Raw genomic sequence first — 19,269 nt, forward strand, 5'->3', positions numbered from 1 at the left:
TCCTTCTTCTTTACAACTCACGCAACTCATTTCAAACCACCAAAAGCATTGTTTATCACTTTCTTTGTTTAAGGGATTGGCCATTAGCATGGCTGCAAGAGTAATGGTTCGCCACCACGAGTGGAACAAGGCACATATCGCTTTTCATCTCCACAAAACATTTGTGAAGTTTATGAGACCAAGCTCCCAGACAGAAGGGGATAATAGTGCCATTAAGTAGCTCCAGAGCTCTTTTTTCTAAAACCTAAAAGCCACACAAACGATGTAATTGTTTTTCTCATTAAAATTGTATGAAGCCATTGTAATAGTGATATCGCTTTAAAATCATTACACTATGCATTATTGTTTGTTAAAGTGTCCTATTCTTAGATAGTAATGAATCTAATGTAAGTCATGATCAATAATTATGGTAATTTTGAAACGGTTAATTCCTAATTAATGATAAAAGCTGATCTCAGATCTCCTAAACCGCACATTTCTGTTGAAATCTGTTTGCAAATGTGACTGTCTGCTGCCATTAGATTGGTTCATTTAGAGGAAGCAGCCTCTCCATGATGCGACTCCTTTGATCATCGTGTGTGTGTGTGTGTGTGTGTGTGTCCACAGGGAACAGCGGGAAGGTCTGGCCCACGCGGACAGAGAGGACCAACGGTTAGTCTTACTCAGCAGACTCGTGCTTGTGGACAGATGGCGAGCTTGGCACTTGGGTGAAACTGGAAGTTCAACCTCGGCTTCCGTTAGGGGAGCCCACGCCGCTTCAACCGATTCATTTCAGGTCACAAATATGTCTGAGGACACTTTGTATGATTTTAATCACTTTGTCTTTTTCTCAAGGGGCCTCGAGGAGAGAGAGGACCAAGAGGACCAACAGGAAAAGCCGGACCAAAGGTGCATCAACTCCTTCACTGGTGCTTTCTTGCGTATTTTGCGGTACAAGTTCACCACTTACTCCTGATTTTGTCTTTTCAGGGTAACTCAGGAAATGATGGCCCACCAGGACCTCTCGGGGAGAGGGTGCGTACCCTCGCATGTTTATAATTGAATTCTCATAACATGTAGAGCGAAAGTGATGATTGACCAGGAATCGTTTGTTGTGGCTTTCAGGGTCTTCCAGGGCCTCAGGGACCAACAGGTTTCCCAGGACCAAAGGGACCTCCTGTGAGTTCCAACTCTTTCAAAAACACACAACTGTGCATATACACCCATCACGCTTTTCCTTTGTCATTCTTTACGCTCACATTCATCTGTATTTCTCAGGGACCTTCAGGGAAAGACGGACTGCCCGGACATCCTGGACAGAGAGGAGAGACTGTGAGTAAACTCGTTTGATGATTCAGCTCTTCATCTGTATTCAACGGAGTCAGTTGTATGGTAATGTAACTCTGATTTTTCTTCTGTAATAAACAGGGATTCCAAGGCAAGACTGGCCCTCCCGGCCCCCCCGGCGTGGTTGGACCTCAGGTGGGTCACAGTCACTGACCATCTTGCTGTGAGGCTCCCTCACATGTATTATCAGTGCAACTTATTGATTATATTATTTTGCGCAGAGACACATCTCCATTAAGTTGCTTAAAAATGACTGATATGTATCTCAAAATGTTTTAAAAGTTACACTCACCAGTGTGCACCAGTAAAACTGCCAGAAAGCTCTCCGCATTTTGAATTTCCCACAAAACAAATGAAAGGATTTGTCCTCGTACCTATATCTCACCAGCCATGACATAAGTGTTGTTTATCCTCTTTCACATTAGCAATTCGTCCATTATGCATAAGCATTTAACAGACTTTCCCTCCCGGCCGCTCCGCTAATGCCAGCTGAGAACATTGATGATAACGGAGCTGTACGTGGCCTTAGTAACGAGTGGGCCTCCTACGCAGCAAATGCTCAGCTTTTGAAATTGTAACATCTTCTTGGTACTGAATTGCTGATTTTGCTCACAGTCTTCCTCTCACTGTAGTTTGTCTTCTTCACACCTCCTCTGCAACTGGGCTGTAATGTCTGGGTTTATATTTCATCTTTTTTTCAAATTGCAGGGACCAACAGGCGAGACTGGACCAATGGGAGATCGAGGTCATCCCGGACCCCCAGGCCCACCTGGTGAGCAGGGTCTACCGGGAGCTGCAGGGAAAGAAGGAGCCAAGGTGAATCCTGAAGCTCGATTTAATGTTGTATCTTTTGTTTCGCGCTCCATCAGCATCATGCATGTAATAGCATTGCTCTCATCCATCCATTGTTTTGAAGGATGATGTAACTACACTCATCTGGGTGTAATTTGGGTCGTGCAATCACAAGACACTGACAATGCATTTATAGAATTAACGCCATTGTGCTTTGACCTACAGGGTGACTTCGGTCCTGCCGGCCCAGCAGGTAAGGACGGCCCTCCAGGGCCAAGAGGATTCCCGGGAGAGAGAGGTCTGCCTGGCCCTGTGGTTAGTATTCTGCTCAGAACAAAAGCATCTCACAAAGTCAATGTCTCTCACAGCTTGGTTGTTGCATAATAGTTCTGGGCTATTAAATCGCTGTAAGACTTTGGTTAACTTCAAGAATCAGACATGATATCACGTCCCTGAGTGGGCTATACAAGAGAACAGTGTGCTCGAGGCCGTTTGTTTTTGAAATCTTTTATTCTTTGACAAAGTCATGTTGTGCTAGTTATGCAATTCACACTATTTCCTTCCTGCCAAGGAAGAATTAAATTGCAGAAAGCTTTTTTGTTGAACTCTAGGGTGCAGGAATCATACGACACACCTGTTCCTTTGTAATATGAAGGATGTTCACAGCCGTTTTACAGAAGAACTGTTCTCCCCGGCTGCTCTCAGCCTCCACTTTGGGGACTTTAGGAGGTTTTACATTTCACGCTGGGCCTGTGCGAAGCAGTCCAGCGCAAGGCAGGACGTGTGCTTCCCCAACAGATGCGTTTGTTTTCTCAAGCCTTCATTTTATTCTGCTCTGCAGGGGGCTCACGGCTTGAAAGGGAGCGAAGGACCTCATGGACCACCTGGCCCTGCTGTGAGTACAATTTACTGCATCCTCATCCTCAGTTCGTCACTCTCACTCTCGCTCTCGCCTTCCATATTCCGTCTCCATCTCTGGGTATTGTCTTCACGGCAAAGTTGCCACCCTCAGTTGTTCCAGGCACTTGCATAATATAATGATATGCCCAGTGTGCTACTTACATAAGAGAGGTCTGACCTATTTGGTCGCTGTGCCTGATGTTGTGATTTTGTTTCTCTGATATTTTGTGCGGTGGTGCTGTAGGGTTCTCCTGGCGAGCGTGGTCCTGCTGGCTCAGCCGGACCTACAGGTCTCCCTGGACGTTCTGGCCCCCAGGGACCTCCAGGCCCTTCCGGAGAGAAAGGTGGACCGGTAAGAGCATCACATTATAGAGATCGCTGCGACGGACTGAGAAATACCTAATATCACAGAGTAAAGCATGGCTGACAAAATTGTGAAAAAAATATATATTTCAGGGAGAGAAAGGACCTCAAGGCCCAGCTGGAAGAGACGGTATTCAGGGACCTGTGGGTCTGCCAGGACCTGGAGGACCTCCTGGACCATCTGGGGAGGACGGAGACAAGGTGGGTTGCTCTTCATGTCTCGTTTTGCCGCCCACGTAGCTTGAAGTATGATGAAATTCAGTAAAACTGAAGCTTTCACTTTTTGCGAGCTCACCCACTAATATACAGACCATAACGCACACCTAGAACCTCACAAAGACACTGAACTTTGCAGTCGAGATCAAAGCCAGACATGCTCTTGTCTCTTTCCCTGTGACCTTAAATGCTCCAAGGGGAATTTGTCAGACAGCGTTTGCATCGATTGACGGATCTTTAAAAGGCGAACCTGCCGTGTTGCAGCTTTGTTCTCCTCCCTACAAACCGACAGATGAGAGGGAGGCATTTTGTGGCAATGGCGGAATGTGTGAAAGTGACCCTTTAGTATTCAGGAGCGAGAACAACTCTTCATCCCCTCGAAAAATATTTGTATGACGATCAGCCACATAGATACTCGGAGGATAATCTCTGATCCTTTGACGAATGCCTCAGTTCTTAGCCGGCATTGCACCGGCACCGGCCCCGGACGGTATTTGCCATGCAGATAAAAAGGATCTCGCGAGCGAATGTTTACTCATTCAGACACTTTCTCATTATAAGTCCTGTCCACGGGGAGCGAACAAGTCCAAGGCCTTTGTTTTAAGACTAATACTGCCTCACAAAGAGCACCGTCTGACTCAAACCCAAAAGTAAACGCCATTGGGGTTTGGACAGATATTAACATTATCTCTCCAAACACCCACAGCATGTGGAGGCTTTGAAAGAATGATGCAAGGTTCTTCACTGTGGGAATGCTGGTGCAAACAGGTTGAGATGGGACTAATGAGCTCTTCTGTTTCGACTGCTAGTGGCACCAGTGACTCAGCCCACACGATAACCCCCCCCCCCCCCCCGCCCTCCTCTACCATTTGTCAGACGGATGTAATTGAAATATCCATGTACAGATCTCAAAAAAGCATCCAAAGGTTGGATGTCGTTGCGTGCAGGTTGTATTGTGCTTTGATATGTCAGTCTCCGTTCTGGGAGGTGTTTGATGCTATTTTAACATAATTCATTGTCACATATATTTATCTCCCTCTCGCTTGTGCTTCTGACTTTACTTTGAGACTTTTAACTGTCTTCGTTTCACACTGTGATCGTGTCATTTCCACAGGGAGAGCTTGGAGAGCCGGGCCAGAAAGGAGGCAAGGGCGACAAAGGAGAGCATGTAAGTTGTTGTTTATTTACAGCAAAATCATAAATACATTTTTTTACTACATTTTTACTGTATATTTGTGGGTTTTTGACAGTTTTGAGTTGATTGTCCCTTCGATGTGTTCCTTCTCCTCTGCAGGGTCCACCTGGTCCCACCGGCCCCCAAGGGCCCGTTGGAGCACCCGGTCCTGCTGTAAGTGTCTAGTTTACACCGGGGGTTCAGATCATCCAACGCCTCATCTAGAGCACCACCCACCAAGCTTTGTGTCTCCTTGATTGTGACCCCCCCCCCCCCCCCCCCCCTTTTTCGTCTTCCGCGTCGTGCAGGGTGCAGATGGCGAGCCCGGTCCCAGAGGTCAGCAGGGTCTGTTCGGCCAGAAGGGAGATGAAGGGTCAAGAGGATTCCCCGGACCTCCAGGTCCAGTCGGGCTGCAGGTGCGGACTGCGATGAAACACATAAAATACGGTCAAATGTTGTCACTGAGGAACACAGAGGCAGTAATGGTTCAACCCTCTGCACACTCCCACAGGGCTTGCCTGGTCCACCTGGTGAGAAAGGTGAAACTGGAGACGTTGGTCAAATGGTAAGTACACACACAAGGGACTGTGTTATCACTCAATGCAAGACGTCCTGCGTCTGATGTTTGTCTTTACTTATTAAACCGTGTCCTCTCTCCCACGTAGGGTCCACCCGGCCCCCCTGGTCCCAGAGGCCCCTCGGGGGCCCCGGGAGCCGATGGCCCTCAGGGACCTCCTGGCGGTATTGGAAACCCTGGTTCTGTTGGAGAAAAGGTAAACCTCTCTTCTACGCTCGGTTTGATAGTGGAGCGGTGCAGCTGAGGTGATGTTCAAGTAGCATAATGCGAGTTTGTTGTTGGCAAGAAGTGTTTGTACATTTACACCACCTGCCACTTCTTCGGTCGGTGTAAGTGTAAACACAGACCTCTCCAAAACAAAGAATCATTTGTGCCGCTTTTCATTTCACACTAATTATATCTGTCCTGCAAGCAATTAAGTAAATAGACAATATAATCACTTCAGTAAACAAACTATAAAAGCACATTTTATTGTGCTCCATGTCGACACGCTAAACCTAGGTATTTGACACATATTTACACGCAGACGTTATGATTTAATTGTCTCTAAAACAACATTTCATCTGAAGAAGGAACATCACCCACCCATGCTAAAGCTGTATTGTACTGTTCAGTCATGTATGCAGTGCTGTGTACCTGCGTTGCGGTACCCATGCACCTCCAGGGAGGATAGGACTTTGCGGGGAGAAGCCAGCCTGGACTAAAGCTGCCTTATGGCTCATAAAGTGGATGGGAGTAGCTGTTGTGATTGTCCATTATGGACGTCCACTCAACCTGCTGAAATGTATTCTTTCAAATTGACAATGTATTCATCGTGCTCCAGCCTTTTTGTTCCAGATGGCACCTCTGGTCCCGCTCCAAAAGACACTGAGTGCCACGTCTCTCTCGATGTGCATTGTTTGAGTAACGATTCATTTTTCAGAGACGCAGACAACAAAACAAAGTGTTTACATAATACAGACACGTTTTTTATTGTAACAACCCTATAAGAAATACATGATGCAGCTTTAGTCCGGTTGACTGATTTTTACTTCACTCTGGAAGCGACGGATTCGGGGCGCAAGCAGTTTGTTTGAGTGCTCTGTGGTAAAGACTGTGAATGATAGTTTTTTTAAAGGCTTCTGGGCCATTAATATTCACATTCCTATTCATATGACACCCTTTTAAATGAGACGTGACGGTTCTTCCTGCCGCAGAGTGACAGATGCACAGAAAATGTAATGGACATGTTGCCACCAGTACTACTGCTGGGTGCAAAGATGATGAATGAATTCTCAAAGACACTGCGTGATCAATGCATTATTATAAGGGAGTGCTCATATAATCAGCTACTATTTGTTGCAGCTTTTTCATTATGAAAAGGCCTACTTTGGCAGCAGCTGGACTGTTGTGCACTTTCTCTCCGTAGTGATGGTGTGATTTTCTTTAATCGGGTTGAGTCAATAGAATCACCTTTTGCTCCTCTATCATCTCCCTGAGGATAGCCTGATAGCTCTTTTGCCTAATCACTCTTTAGCTGATCTGGCATTTTATTGGCCAGCCCAGGGAGCTGGCAAGCGACTGAGCTCAAGTTGTTTTGTTTTTTTTCGTGAACAAATCCCTCATATATCTGTGACGAGCAGCTGTCTCGAATGCTCTCAGTTTCCCCGTTGTCAGCAGATTTCCCAGGCAGCCCCGAGGTGATCATTAGTAGGTTGTTGTGAGGATGTTCAGGGCTCCTCGGATGCAATGTTGCATAAAGACCCGCTTCTAGCACAGGAGGATCAGTCATGCTTTGAAACAGGCGTAGCGACTGGTAAGAGTGGATTTCCTGACGGCAACAACAGACGGTTTGGAAGACAGCCACACACTAATCTGGCGTATCAGCTGATGTTCACAATACAGAGCTGTTGTTCATGCTCGAGGGAATCTGGATGTCTTCATCGTAACACAGCTCTGCAGAGCCGTCCTATCGATTGGCCCCCCGTCTCCGAAATATGACAAAAGCAGTCCCTTAAGCAGGTGCGGCAGACTGCCTCTGCGGTAAAACCCCGGCGGCGAGGAGTGTAGGCTTATGTGACAGTGAATAACGGTAGTGCCCTATGGGTGAGTCAACAGAGCAACTATCCAATAAGCCAGGGGGAAAGAGGACAAGATATATGGGCCGCTTCCAGTGAGAACAGTGAGGTCAGCCGCCCGATCTGCCCGATCTTGATGGATTGAAATCTCTCGTGTCATCTCTTTCTATCCCCATTTTGGTGACAAGGGTACCGGGACAGTGGGGGCTGCTGTAAATGATGGGATTTTTAGAACCATGTTCGATCAACAAATCACCTTTCTCTCTGTGTGTCTCTCTCACCCTCCTCTCTCTCTCTCTCTCTCTCTCTCTCTCTCTCTCTCTCTCTCTCTCTCTCGCTCTCTCGCTCTCTTATCAGGGAGATGCTGGTGAAACAGGAGAGCCAGGTCTTCAGGGAGAACTCGGCCCACCAGTGAGTTATCCGATTTTCTACCAATTGAATCACTGTTGGTCAATAGCTCGACCTGTTTTTGCTTTTACTTTGATGTTACCTTCGTCATTTTCCTCTTAAATCTACGAGGACCTCATTACTAAAGTACTGCGTAATATTTTAGGGTCCTAGAGGAGAGCGAGGAGAAAAGGGAGAGTCCGGTCCGGCTGGTACAGCTGGACCTCCCGGCCCTAAGGGTCCCCCTGGAGATGATGGTCCCAAAGGCAGCCCAGTAAGTCTTTTTCCACCTTCGACCTCAGACAATACAAATCAATGTACCCTCAAAACTGATTTGATCTCACCCAAAGGATGACCATTGTGACTTTCAGCTCAATATCTTTTCCAAGACAAAGTGATGGAAGTTTTATTGATTTTCAGGGTCCAAGTGGTTTCCCCGGTGACCCTGGCCCCCCCGGAGAGACCGGTCCAGCTGTACGTATGGCCTGAGCAAATGAACTGTGCAGACTCTATCCCCTCCACTGTGTTTTTGATGCAATGCAGCATGACTGAGGCTCTCTTCATTTTGTATGCAGGGGTTAGACGGCCCCGCCGGTGACAAAGGAGATGATGGAGAGGCTGGTCAATCTGTGAGTGTTGTTTATTGTGCTGCTTTACTACGACTCTCTGTGCCGAGACGGAATTATTGTAGGATGAAGGCCATTTAAATCACAAAAAGAATACTGTTCAATTTTCGTTTTGTTAAAATTCAAACTAGGGTTCTCCTGGACCCACCGGAGAGTCGGGTCCCTCCGGACCACCAGGAAAGAGAGTAAGTACTGTCCTTTGCTCTCGTGTCCTTGTTGTAGCAAAATGTAATCCATGTCAAAAGTGTTGAAATGTTCTTTGTCTTCCACAATGTTCATCTCTGTCATCTATTTATTATTTTTTAAACAGGGGCCCCCTGGACTCACAGGACCTGAGGGGAGACTAGGAGAGAAAGGAGGCAAGGTAATAAATCCAACAAATGCAGATTGTATGCCAGCAAGTTCACCAACAAATGAGCAAGAATCGAATGGTTTGTGTGCGTCCTGATTTTGTGTGAAAGGGAGAGTCTGGCATGGAAGGCCCCCAAGGAAAGACAGGTTCCGTTGGTCCTCAAGGATCACCTGGCAAGCCCGGTTCTGAAGGCCTCAGGGGTATCCCTGGCCCAGTTGTAAGTACAGCGTTTCTTGCCATCACACCAGTTTATTACAGTCGTACCTCAATGTTGTGTGGTATTGTTAAAACAGCTTACAGAGCAGGTGTATGTGGTTTTCAATGAACATGAAGGAGCCGTGCTGTTGATGGAATCGTGTTTTCTTGTGAGCCAGCGGGTAGAAACGCTGTGTAATCTGTTTCTATGCAGGGAGAGCAAGGTTTCCCTGGTTCCCGAGGCCCAGATGGACCTCCGGGACCTATGGTGAGTAGAATTGACTTTGAACTGAGGAATCTCACATAATGTGTGATCTGAATCCTCATTCAACAGTTGTCTTTCTCTCCGATGTGCCCCCCCCCCCCCCCTCACAGGGTCCTCCTGGTCTACCCGGCTTGAAAGGAGACTCTGGTGTCAAAGGAGAAAAGGTGAGCTACCTGCGCAGCTGAACTTTTGATGCAGAGCATTAGCTTATTCCAAGACGAATGGGCCTCTTCGCCAACAGATTGATTAGGTCTGTTGTTTGCCTCCAGCTATCAAATCATTACCGTAATGATTCGCCGGGTGAGCCAGAGAAATGCATCATATGGCTTGTGTTTGTGATGGTGTGTTATTGACTGTGTGTGTGTGTGTGTCTTGTTCTCCACCCGCAGGGCCATCCGGGTCTTATTGGTCTTATCGGACCTCCAGGTGAACAGGGAGAGAAGGGTGACAGAGGTCTTCCTGGTCCACCAGGATCACATGGTTCCAAAGGAGACAATGTAAGTAAACAACACGAGTCATGCCACGTTTTCTGCTCGAGTCGATATGAAGCATAAGGAAGAAACGACGCTTCTCTTCTATTCACATTCTCTATTTATTTTCTTTCAGGGTATTTCAGGTCCCTCAGGGCCACTTGGTCCCCTTGGTCCTCCCGGATTACCTGTAAGACTCCTCAAATGTATTGTACTACGGCATGTCCTGAACTCAATAGTGTGTAATGCCTGAGCCAATATTGATGACTCGGCCATATTTGTGTCCTCAGGGTCCCTCCGGTCCCAAAGGTGCTAAAGGGTCATCGGTAAGTGTCTGACTGAATGCTGCATCCCATCAGAAACAGTAACAAGCTTTAATCAGGACACTTGAAATCATTTGTAGTTTAAGATCAAGCATTGCTTTAATTTGTCCTGCTCAGGGTCAAACTGGACCAAAGGGAGAGAGCGGTACATCTGGACCTGCCGGCCCTCCTGTAAGTCAAAGACTCCATCATCATTTTGCATCTCACACCTTCTGTGAGTCATTATCTCCAGACATTTACATAATCTCCCTCCTCATGTCTGACTTGGCATTTTGTCTCTCATCTCGCCATAACAGGGCCCTCCCGGCGATGTCATCCACCCACTCCCCATCATGTCGAACATGAAGGGACGAACTCGCAGAAGCATCGACGCCAGCGAGATGTCGGACGCCGCGGATAACGCCGCGGACGCCAACTACAAGGACTACGACGACGGCATGGAGGAAATCTTTGGCTCGCTCAACTCCCTGAAGCTGGAGATCGAGCAGATGAAGCACCCGCTGGGCACGCAGAACAACCCCGCTCGCACCTGCAAAGACCTGCAGCTCTGCCACCCCGATTTCCCAGATGGTTCGTATTATGCTCCGTCTAAAATGAGGCCCATTGTCCAATCCTTCCTCTCCACAGTTTTCAATTACTCCACCGAAATGGCCGTTATCACACAACAGCTCTCTATAGATGAGAAGAAGAAGAAGAAAGCGGGCCCTGTCCTCATGCTGTGCAGATTTGAGCTGCTAGCCTCACTTAGAGCCAAAACATACGTTCCTTCCAGCCACACCTATGTGATGCACACCCACTGCAGTATACGCCCACACATTTAGGAACATCACTTAAAAGCCAAGCTTCGGCAGGTCAGAGGTTATTTTTCAGGCAGAAATGCCAAACTTGTCATTTGTGAAGATTTGCATAGTACTTGTAGTTGTTTAAATATCATTAGTTAATGCAAGTATTTCTATTTCCGTATAATATTCCATCTGCTTAACAAGTTATTTCATTTTTTATTTAAGAAAGGCAATATTCGGGACTTTTCCTGCAGTGTACAACATCCCTGTATAAGATTGTAGGCACAATAGAGACTGACTGTGGAGACATAGAGACATACTTAGCACAGGCCATGTAATGTCAGACATTGCCTTGACCTAAGGGAGTACAGTATAGACTTTAAATCAGACATACACCACTCTGTAATCGCTCTCTCTTTATCTCCATCTCTCCAGGTGACTACTGGATTGATCCAAACCAGGGCTGCTCTCGGGACTCCTTCAAGGTTTACTGCAACTTCACAGCAGGTGGAGAGAGCTGCATCTTCCCAGATAAGAAGTCTGAAGGGGTAGGTCTCGCGTGTACACACACACACACACACACACACACAGAGTGGAAAGCCAGGTTGAGGATATGTTGGGACTCTTTCCAGTAAGATGATGTTGGAGAAAGGAAAAAACATTTTTACTGTTTTCAGTCTCCAGTTTGTGATTTGATTGACAGTGAAGTGAAATAAGTGTGTTATTTTCCTCACTTCTGGAACTAACCGCTGAACATACTGTATAAATAACCCGAACATTTCAAGACAGCAATGGTTGCACCGGTAACTCTGTTGTGTCCACTCATAATTAGCCTCCATGAGATTACCTCGTGTGGTGTTATGTGGAAGATGACGCCACAGGGATACCTGCATTTACAACGAGGGGCCATTTTACAAACTAAAGCTGAATCTCAGTTTAGTTCTGGCAGTTGGTAACCACAGGGAGACAACTCCCTCATTCAAACACACCCATTCACCCACCCGCGCTGTTGTTTAGATTGAATGCCATTAAGGACCCGTAAAACCCTTTGGCAGGTGACAGACTCACTCTCGAAGAGTTTCGCTTCATTACGCACGAGTGTGTGGAGGAGAGGAGCAGAGTGGTGCAACACTGGAAACGCTGTCTTTGACAAGTCAGGGTTGTGTAACAGCACACTGCTCCAGCCATTTTAATGATCCCACTCACCGAGCCTCAGAGGAGCAGGAGTTTGCTTCAGCTTAGAATAATGAAGCAGACTTTTTTTATGGCGTGCTGGTGATGGGCTGAAGAAAAGCCTCTGCTGTCAGTCTCCACGTGGAGACTGCAAACACACCCACGTGCGTATAGATTGGCACGGCTATTATGAGAGCACACACACACACAGTTATACGCCGTCCACGCACTGTGCAGAATCACAGTCACTAAGCCAGACACGAACTCACGGATGCTAAACAAGAAAAAAAGTCACAGAAAGAACATATATTTTCTCCTCGGCTCAGCTCATCCCAGTGAAAACAACTGCCGGTCACCTTCAAGGCAGCACGGGTCTAATGTATGCCATCTCCATGGCGATAAGTCATCTCCGGCTCATCGCTCATTAACGCATTAAGCTGTCGATGACAGTTCCATATCAAACCCTGCTATCTAATCTGAGAGAAATCCATCATTGTCATGGCTGAGGTCATTAGAGCTGTGCGCTGTTGGCCAATTTACAGCTTTTAATGGCATAACCAAGTTAGTGCACCGTGACTGCACTGCACTCATACTGAACAGCAGGGACAGAGGCCGCGGTATAAGAGCGCCTTGCAGGCGATCATTGCTTAATTAATCACTGTGTACTCATGAATGTTTCAGCAGCAATGCGCTGCCAGCCACAGTTTGTGGCATAATGGCTGACTAAAATCTTCTGCCCTGGACCGGTTGATCTGGTTGATCTTACTGAACACCGTTTGAGGTCCGGAAGACTCCTCTGAGGACGAACAGAAGGAGGAAAAAAAGAGATGGGGTGATTTTCTGTCAGATCTGTGTCCTTTCTTTAACGCTGCTGTTTTTCCCTCCTCTGCCTCTCTGTCGATCCATGCCCCCAGGCTCGGCTCACATCCTGGGCAAAGGAGAACCCCGGCTCATGGTTCAGTGAATTCAAACGTGGTAAACTGGTAAGCCACACTCCCGACTTTCCTTTTCCCTTTTCCTGAATGCCTCTTGTATTTTACAGAGCAAAATGGCAAAATGGCCCAAAGACTCGCCAGGCACATGGTATAGTCACTACAAGAGAGGTTCCATGGTAAGTGGCCCCGCCCGCGGCCACAGAGTCCTGGCTGAGGCCTGGACTCTGTGTGCCTGAGGCTCTGCATGCTTTTGGTTCTGCCCTACAGAGTCTTGTTCATGTTGTTGGTTGTTACTTCGTCGGGGTGCATGACTCAGCACGCGCTGCACTCGCCTTCAGTCCGACGTCAGAGGCGATGCTCTTACGAGGCAATGAAGAAGAGGTTTGTGGACCACGCGGGCGAGATTTGCCTGCGATGAATCAATACATTTGGCATCTAATGGAGTTTAACAAATGGAAAACAATGTACTGCTGTTGCACTCCACTCTGCCACACCTCTGCTACATTAAGAGAGCATCTCCTGGTGACTATGTGCCTCAACACTCACATGACTCAAGACAATAATAGTTTGGAAAACAACACCAGAGAGTGAATACATCACTTAACACTTCCTTTCCTCACACATTACATTTTTTTTGTTGTTGTACATCTCAACAAGTTCCTGCCTCAGCAGGTCATTTATCCTCCACAAGGGGAGAAACATAAGCATCAGTCCCTCTCTGCTGCAGCCATTCAGCTGCACTCACATTCCCAGTATCTCCCTTAAACACTACTTAGATCCGGCGGAGTAGCTGTGAGTCAAACAGGTCAGGCACTCAGTCACCACCCAGGGGCTTCTGGGTACTCAGTCACTGTTGACTTGCGGCTGTGATGATAAAGAGGTAAAGTTTTTCTGGCGATTTCCGGCTGGATCCACACGCTGGGCTGGGAGGGGAGGAAAGGGATGAAGAGTGGTGTGGTGAAGCATGGGAGTACCCGACCACTGAGGATGAAAACAGCAGAAGAGTGGCACTACGTAGAGCCACGATGCCGACACTCAATCGACATATTGCAGAACAAAGTGGTCATTGTTACCATTAAATCTTGTGATTAATTAGCTAATTAATTCAGCGGCACAACATTTCTTTTCCACAAATAGATGGAGAAGATGATCCGCACCCTCTGTTAATGTGACGTTTGAGTGTCGGTCCTCTGGGTTTGTATGTGCATCGCTTATGTGATCGCTTATGTGCAAGAACAACCAGTCGAGAAAGACCACGTCCAGGTTTGCTGCTCTGGCTGCACGGTGTGGATGCTGCATGCGCTCTACTCTCAGTAAGTCCTGTGTGTCTGAAAGACGAAGCGGCTATGTGGATCGAATGGATTCCTGACGGTTGGTATGTAGATAGTCACGGACGGAGGTTAAACGGAACCATAAATCCAAAGCTGCCATCTTATCAGCCAGGAGGATTACAAGGCGCTGCAATAAGCTTCATTGAATATAGCTCTGTTTTCTGTGAAAAAGAAGAAAAAAAAGCGATTAATTATAGGTTAATTACCAGGCAATTAACATATCATTACTGCAACACATTTCCTATTAGGGATAATTACATGTTCATGTACAGAAAATCATTTGCTCATATTGGGTATATATTTTACATCATTACAAAATCAACATTTAAATGAGATGTTTAGTTATGCTTATTTTTAGTACTTTGATGGCGGATGTTTTATCAGTACAGCTTCCAGGCATCAAACCAAAATATTCTGCGACCTTCTTCCCCAACAATAAAGCATCATCACCTGATGTTTAAGAACCAAGGACTTGCTTTCACGCTCATCTTCACCCCGGAGACATTTGCATATATTTGCACATTACTTTGGAATAAAAAGGGTAATGTTCAACATCTTTTATTCACCAAAACGCCATGAAAAGACAAAACCCTGCAATGTTCTACGAACAACAATTCCATTGTCCAAAAATTATTTAAAAACAACAACAATGAAAGAACACGAGTGAGCCGCACAGTTGCACTGGCTAGTAGATAATAGTGTACGAAATAATTATTTATCCACAAAGATTCACTTCTTTGAGTAACGTTTGCTAAAAACGAGTGGTTTGCTGTTGAAGGAAACTCAGTGTATTTACGTCTTCAATAGGAATGAATGGGCTTAGAGCCGAGTGCCACAAAGAAGGTAGGTAAGTCAGAAAGTATTGTGAGTATTTTGGTCTTTTCATGAGATTTGTTGACGCTAAGAAAAATATAGAATATCACCAACCGTATCCTTTAATCATCAGACAAAAATGCCGTCCTGTATCGTCTACGATTTTAGTTGTTCGTTAGTTTTGAATCCGTTCTCGCAGCATCGTAGCATATTAACTCTGTACCCTCGGACGACACCTCCTTCTTCGAACGCCGTTGTCAAGAAGAAACACGTCCTAGAACTCCAAACACAGCAGTAAAACTCGAATACAAATTCCTACTCATAACTTTAATCAAAACATCCCCCAAGAGACACGAACGCTGCACAACGGAGACGCGACGGCGTGCTCTGTGAATCTTTATAGGATCTTCAGGATACTCCTCAGTCTTTAAAGTCATCCCTTCTCCTGCTGTTACATTTTTAAATGTTCAACTCCACCTCTTTGCAGCTCTCCTACGTGGATGCGGAGGGCAACCCCATCAGCGTGGTCCAGATGACTTTCATGCGGCTGCTGAGCGCGTCAGCCAGACAGAACATGACGTACAACTGCTACCAGTCGGTGGCCTGGCACGACCAGGATCAGGACAACTACGACAAGGCCATCCGCTTCCTGGGCTCCAACGACGAGGAGATGTCTTACGACAACAACCCCTACATCCGCGCGGTGGTCGACGGCTGTGCGGTGAGTCAAAGAGATGTGTCCTTTGATGAACACCGTCAGAAGATGATGCGTCTGTTGTCTTTGTGGTGGCTCAGTCGACAAGAGCCCTGCTGAAGTGTGTGATGTGTTTATGTCTGAAGAAGACTTTTTTTTAACTCTGCCTCCTGCTGTGTCTTTTCTCTCCCACAGTTGAAAAGGGGTTATGAAAAGACAGTACTTGAGATCAACACAGCAAAGGTGGAGCAGGTGCCAATTGTGGACATCATGTTCAACGATTTCGGCGCCTCCGCGCAGAAGTTTGGATTTGAAGTGGGCCCCGTCTGTTTCGTCGGCTAAGACTGTTTACCGAACAAATGGAGGAAAAAAAATAAAAAGCATAATATTTGTTTTCTCAGAAAATAAAAAAAAAACAATTGAAAAACAATAGGACAACTCTATTTGTAAAAAAGTAACTTTTGTTTCCATAAAGCAACACGTATGAGTAAAATGAAATCAAGTTGAGAATGCAGTGAAATTCTAGAGGAATACGAAATAACCTTGAAACCTCAGTGTGCCTTCTCCATCACATGCAAGTTTTGAAACTGGATGTCAGGTCCTGCCTCCTCTCACACACACACACACACACACACACACACACAACCCTAGCCCCATGTCATCACACTTGATTTAGACTTTAAACAACGAAGGCGACCCTGAGAGCTGCAGCCGTTCCAGACGGCCGCAGTACACGGACTCCATTTGATTTGGCTCTTTTCTTTTTCTCAAGTTCTGATCTCATGTTTTCCCTCATCTCCCTGGCTGCTTTCCACTTTTCTCTTGTTGGTTTGTTTGCTCATTAGCTTACGGGAGCTTTGTTTGTGCATAATTTCTCTCCCCATTCCCTTGGAATGGACCTTATATATATAAATATATATAAATAATTTTAATGTTTGTAAGTACATTCTGTATATTTTTTTTTCCCTGGTAATGTTTGTTGCTTCTGGCTTCAAAACGTGCATGTGACTTTATTAATTGCGAAGTAGGAGACGATGGATAACATCTAAATTGTAGAAATATATCGACAGTGAGGAAATTTGACTTGTAAATTGAAAAGCAAAAACAAACGGAAAAGAAAAAGCAACCTTATTTGGAAGTCCTGTCTTGTTGCAGTTGTGGACGCAGACCTTGTTGTAATTTAAGAGCAGAATGGAAATAAAAGCGGAAAACAAGCTCTGTGATATTATGGGACAGTTTGATTTGCGTAAACGAACAAAAACAAAAAAAGAATACATTCCTCCTTTTGTGCCGTCTGAACAGAACACACGCCTCGCTGGTGATGTCATTAACTTAATAAACAGCCTCCATTATTTTCCTGAAGCACACATCTGTCTGACTATGCAAAGATGATGTCACATTTTCATGAAAACAAAGAAATCAAGACCTAGGTGCTATTTTCTCTCTTCTGTGGTGCTATGTATTTTTTTTTTGTTGCTATGTTTGAATGAAAGGAAATCTGTGGTTATAATATTCCATCCGCCAGCAGCCCCCCTGACTCTCTTAACCCCTACATCCGACGCAGGTGGATCTTTGCTGCATCCATTTATTTTTTTATTGGTTTTTCATGTTCATCTGCGGTGTTTGCATGCCATCTCTCTACGTATCCACTCACAGATCAGTGCAGCATGATATCTCCTGCTTCCGCGGACTCCACAGATAGGACACTTGTACCAAATGTTGGAATAACCAAGAGGAAACTAAGATGTCGCTGTTGGCTTTGCATATCGCTGCTCTGAGATGCTGCATTATGGCTCTTGCTCTTGGATCATCTGTGCCACATCGAGTGGCGAGTGGACATGTGATCGGGCCAAAGCGTAAAGGGATATTGTCCAAAGTTTTGTTTGGTGAATGAAACCCTAAACTCTCCCACCAAAAGGTTTTCAGGTATATATTTAGCTTTAAGGGCCATGGTGGCTTGAAATCTTTTTTTGTTTTGTTTTTGTAAAGGAAACAACTTGGATATTTTTTGAAATATAGTAGAAGCAGGTCACTAAATTAGCCCGATTAAAGCGCAAACAGAAATGCTTGTTGCTCTACTATTTTTGCCCTTATTGTAATTATGCTCTTTGTTCAAACTATGCACTCTTTGCTTATGACCACTAGTATCTACCACAGAACCTTTACAGCCCTTCAAACATCGGTTTGTTTTGTTTCCTTTTTTTAAATCTTCAACTATGTGACTTGAACCATTTCTGTTAAGAGAACTCTATGCTTGTAGATCTTTGGCTTTATTTTTTCATTGGGATGCAGTACACCCAAATAAAAAAACAACAACTTTCCTCTCAATAAAAAGGAGAAACAAATTTTCTTTGTAAATTTCCAGAACCAGCAGCGATTGTTTTGTTTCCTTTCAGTTTGTAGATTTCCGTTTGTCTGTCTGTCTGTTTGTTTTCACAGTCTTGTCAAACCTGTGTAAGGATAAGAGGATAGAAGTTATATTGGTTTTCATGTCAATAAATTCAAGTTTACTGTGGCCATCCACTCTTGTATGTCTTTTGAAGCATTAAAACCTGTATGCATGAAATTGTAAAGTTTTTTTCTCTTGTTATGATCGCCAGTCCTCGTTTTATTCATCGGGATACATCGGTGCTTCAGTGATGAATAAAGGGTCATGTCCACAATTGTGAAGTGGAGAGAAAATGATGAACTTGTAACTCTACCAAAGCCAATGTTCGTTTGTAGTATATTTATTGTACTATTTAAAATAAAAAAATAAATGTTAAATGATACCATAGTTTTAAGTGTAAGAGGCCCCCTCTTTACATGCACACAGGAAAACAAAAGGTATTGTTATACGGATATATATTTACATGAGCTCCTTTTTAACGGAGCCTTTCGGGATGCGTTTGGCCACATCGATTGAATATGCAGTCCTGTTAACGTCTCTGCTGTGTGAGAGAATGTGTGTTGAACCTTTAGACTCTATGGCTGCTGAATGAATGAGAGGTCTGTTTAAAGATGCATCAGGTAAGGCTACAATTCATTTACTACCATGTATGTTTAATAGTGTCAAACAACTCTTTCTCCACAAGAAAGAACTTCTCAGGCCGCACCTCGTGATCGGACATGCGGTCATCCAACGATTGCTCCGCGCCGACGCCTCCAACGAAGACTGCTGAAAGAATCTCCCTGGCGAGGCTCTTTTGGGCGGCTAATGTTTGCACTTCAGGCTAATATCTACCCTGCCAGCAACGCATTATGATACGCCAGGAAAGATATGTACCGGTATACTATTCATGATGACTTCTGCACTGTTATGTGTTTCATGCAAACCTTGTTCAGTTAAAATAAAATTCTTCTCTTTTTAACCCTCTCATGCACCACAAATTTCAATAATCAGTATCTTTAAGCTTTGATCAAATCGGTGGTGCTGATGATGACTTGCAGCACTTCTAGTGTCTCATTAGGAGAAACCATTGCACGTTAAGCCTAGCACAGCAAAAGCAAAAACAAAGTTGTTGAGCATGATACCATGA

The 19,269-nt window shown here is 45.3% G+C and overlaps 1 protein-coding gene across 4 annotated transcripts in view; it reads left to right on the forward strand.

The window, feature by feature from the left end:
• The window catches only part of col5a1 (procollagen, type V, alpha 1), a 66,712-nt gene extending 48,395 nt beyond the window's left edge, over positions 1–18,317 (forward strand). For 3 of the 4 annotated variants that reach the window (XM_079290113.1, XM_079290116.1, XM_079290115.1), the window contains 34 exons: positions 607–651; positions 835–888; positions 970–1,014; positions 1,105–1,158; positions 1,258–1,311; positions 1,408–1,461; positions 2,035–2,142; positions 2,344–2,433; positions 2,960–3,013; positions 3,263–3,370; positions 3,475–3,582; positions 4,712–4,765; positions 4,892–4,945; positions 5,080–5,187; positions 5,283–5,336; positions 5,437–5,544; positions 7,763–7,816; positions 7,959–8,066; positions 8,213–8,266; positions 8,368–8,421; positions 8,550–8,603; positions 8,729–8,782; positions 8,880–8,987; positions 9,180–9,233; positions 9,341–9,394; positions 9,620–9,727; positions 9,837–9,890; positions 9,991–10,026; positions 10,141–10,194; positions 10,320–10,593; positions 11,241–11,353; positions 12,893–12,961; positions 15,545–15,778; positions 15,947–18,317. In XM_079290113.1, coding sequence (XP_079146239.1) covers positions 607–651; positions 835–888; positions 970–1,014; positions 1,105–1,158; positions 1,258–1,311; positions 1,408–1,461; positions 2,035–2,142; positions 2,344–2,433; positions 2,960–3,013; positions 3,263–3,370; positions 3,475–3,582; positions 4,712–4,765; positions 4,892–4,945; positions 5,080–5,187; positions 5,283–5,336; positions 5,437–5,544; positions 7,763–7,816; positions 7,959–8,066; positions 8,213–8,266; positions 8,368–8,421; positions 8,550–8,603; positions 8,729–8,782; positions 8,880–8,987; positions 9,180–9,233; positions 9,341–9,394; positions 9,620–9,727; positions 9,837–9,890; positions 9,991–10,026; positions 10,141–10,194; positions 10,320–10,593; positions 11,241–11,353; positions 12,893–12,961; positions 15,545–15,778; positions 15,947–16,093 — 2,835 coding nt within the window. In that variant the 3' untranslated portion in view covers positions 16,094–18,317. Of the gene's footprint in view, positions 1–606; positions 652–834; positions 889–969; positions 1,015–1,104; positions 1,159–1,257; positions 1,312–1,407; positions 1,462–2,034; positions 2,143–2,343; positions 2,434–2,959; positions 3,014–3,262; positions 3,371–3,474; positions 3,583–4,711; positions 4,766–4,891; positions 4,946–5,079; positions 5,188–5,282; positions 5,337–5,436; positions 5,545–7,762; positions 7,817–7,958; positions 8,067–8,212; positions 8,267–8,367; positions 8,422–8,549; positions 8,604–8,728; positions 8,783–8,879; positions 8,988–9,179; positions 9,234–9,340; positions 9,395–9,619; positions 9,728–9,836; positions 9,891–9,990; positions 10,027–10,140; positions 10,195–10,319; positions 10,594–11,240; positions 11,354–12,892; positions 12,962–13,020; positions 13,090–15,544; positions 15,779–15,946 lie in introns of all 4 variants that reach the window. The other variant, XM_079290114.1, reaches the window with a different exon arrangement.
• Positions 18,318–19,269: the final 952 nt, after the last annotated feature.

Source organism: Melanostigma gelatinosum, assembly GCF_949748355.1.
Source record: "Melanostigma gelatinosum genome assembly, chromosome: 18".
In the NCBI taxonomy this organism is placed as follows: Eukaryota; Metazoa; Chordata; class Actinopteri; order Perciformes; family Zoarcidae; genus Melanostigma; species Melanostigma gelatinosum.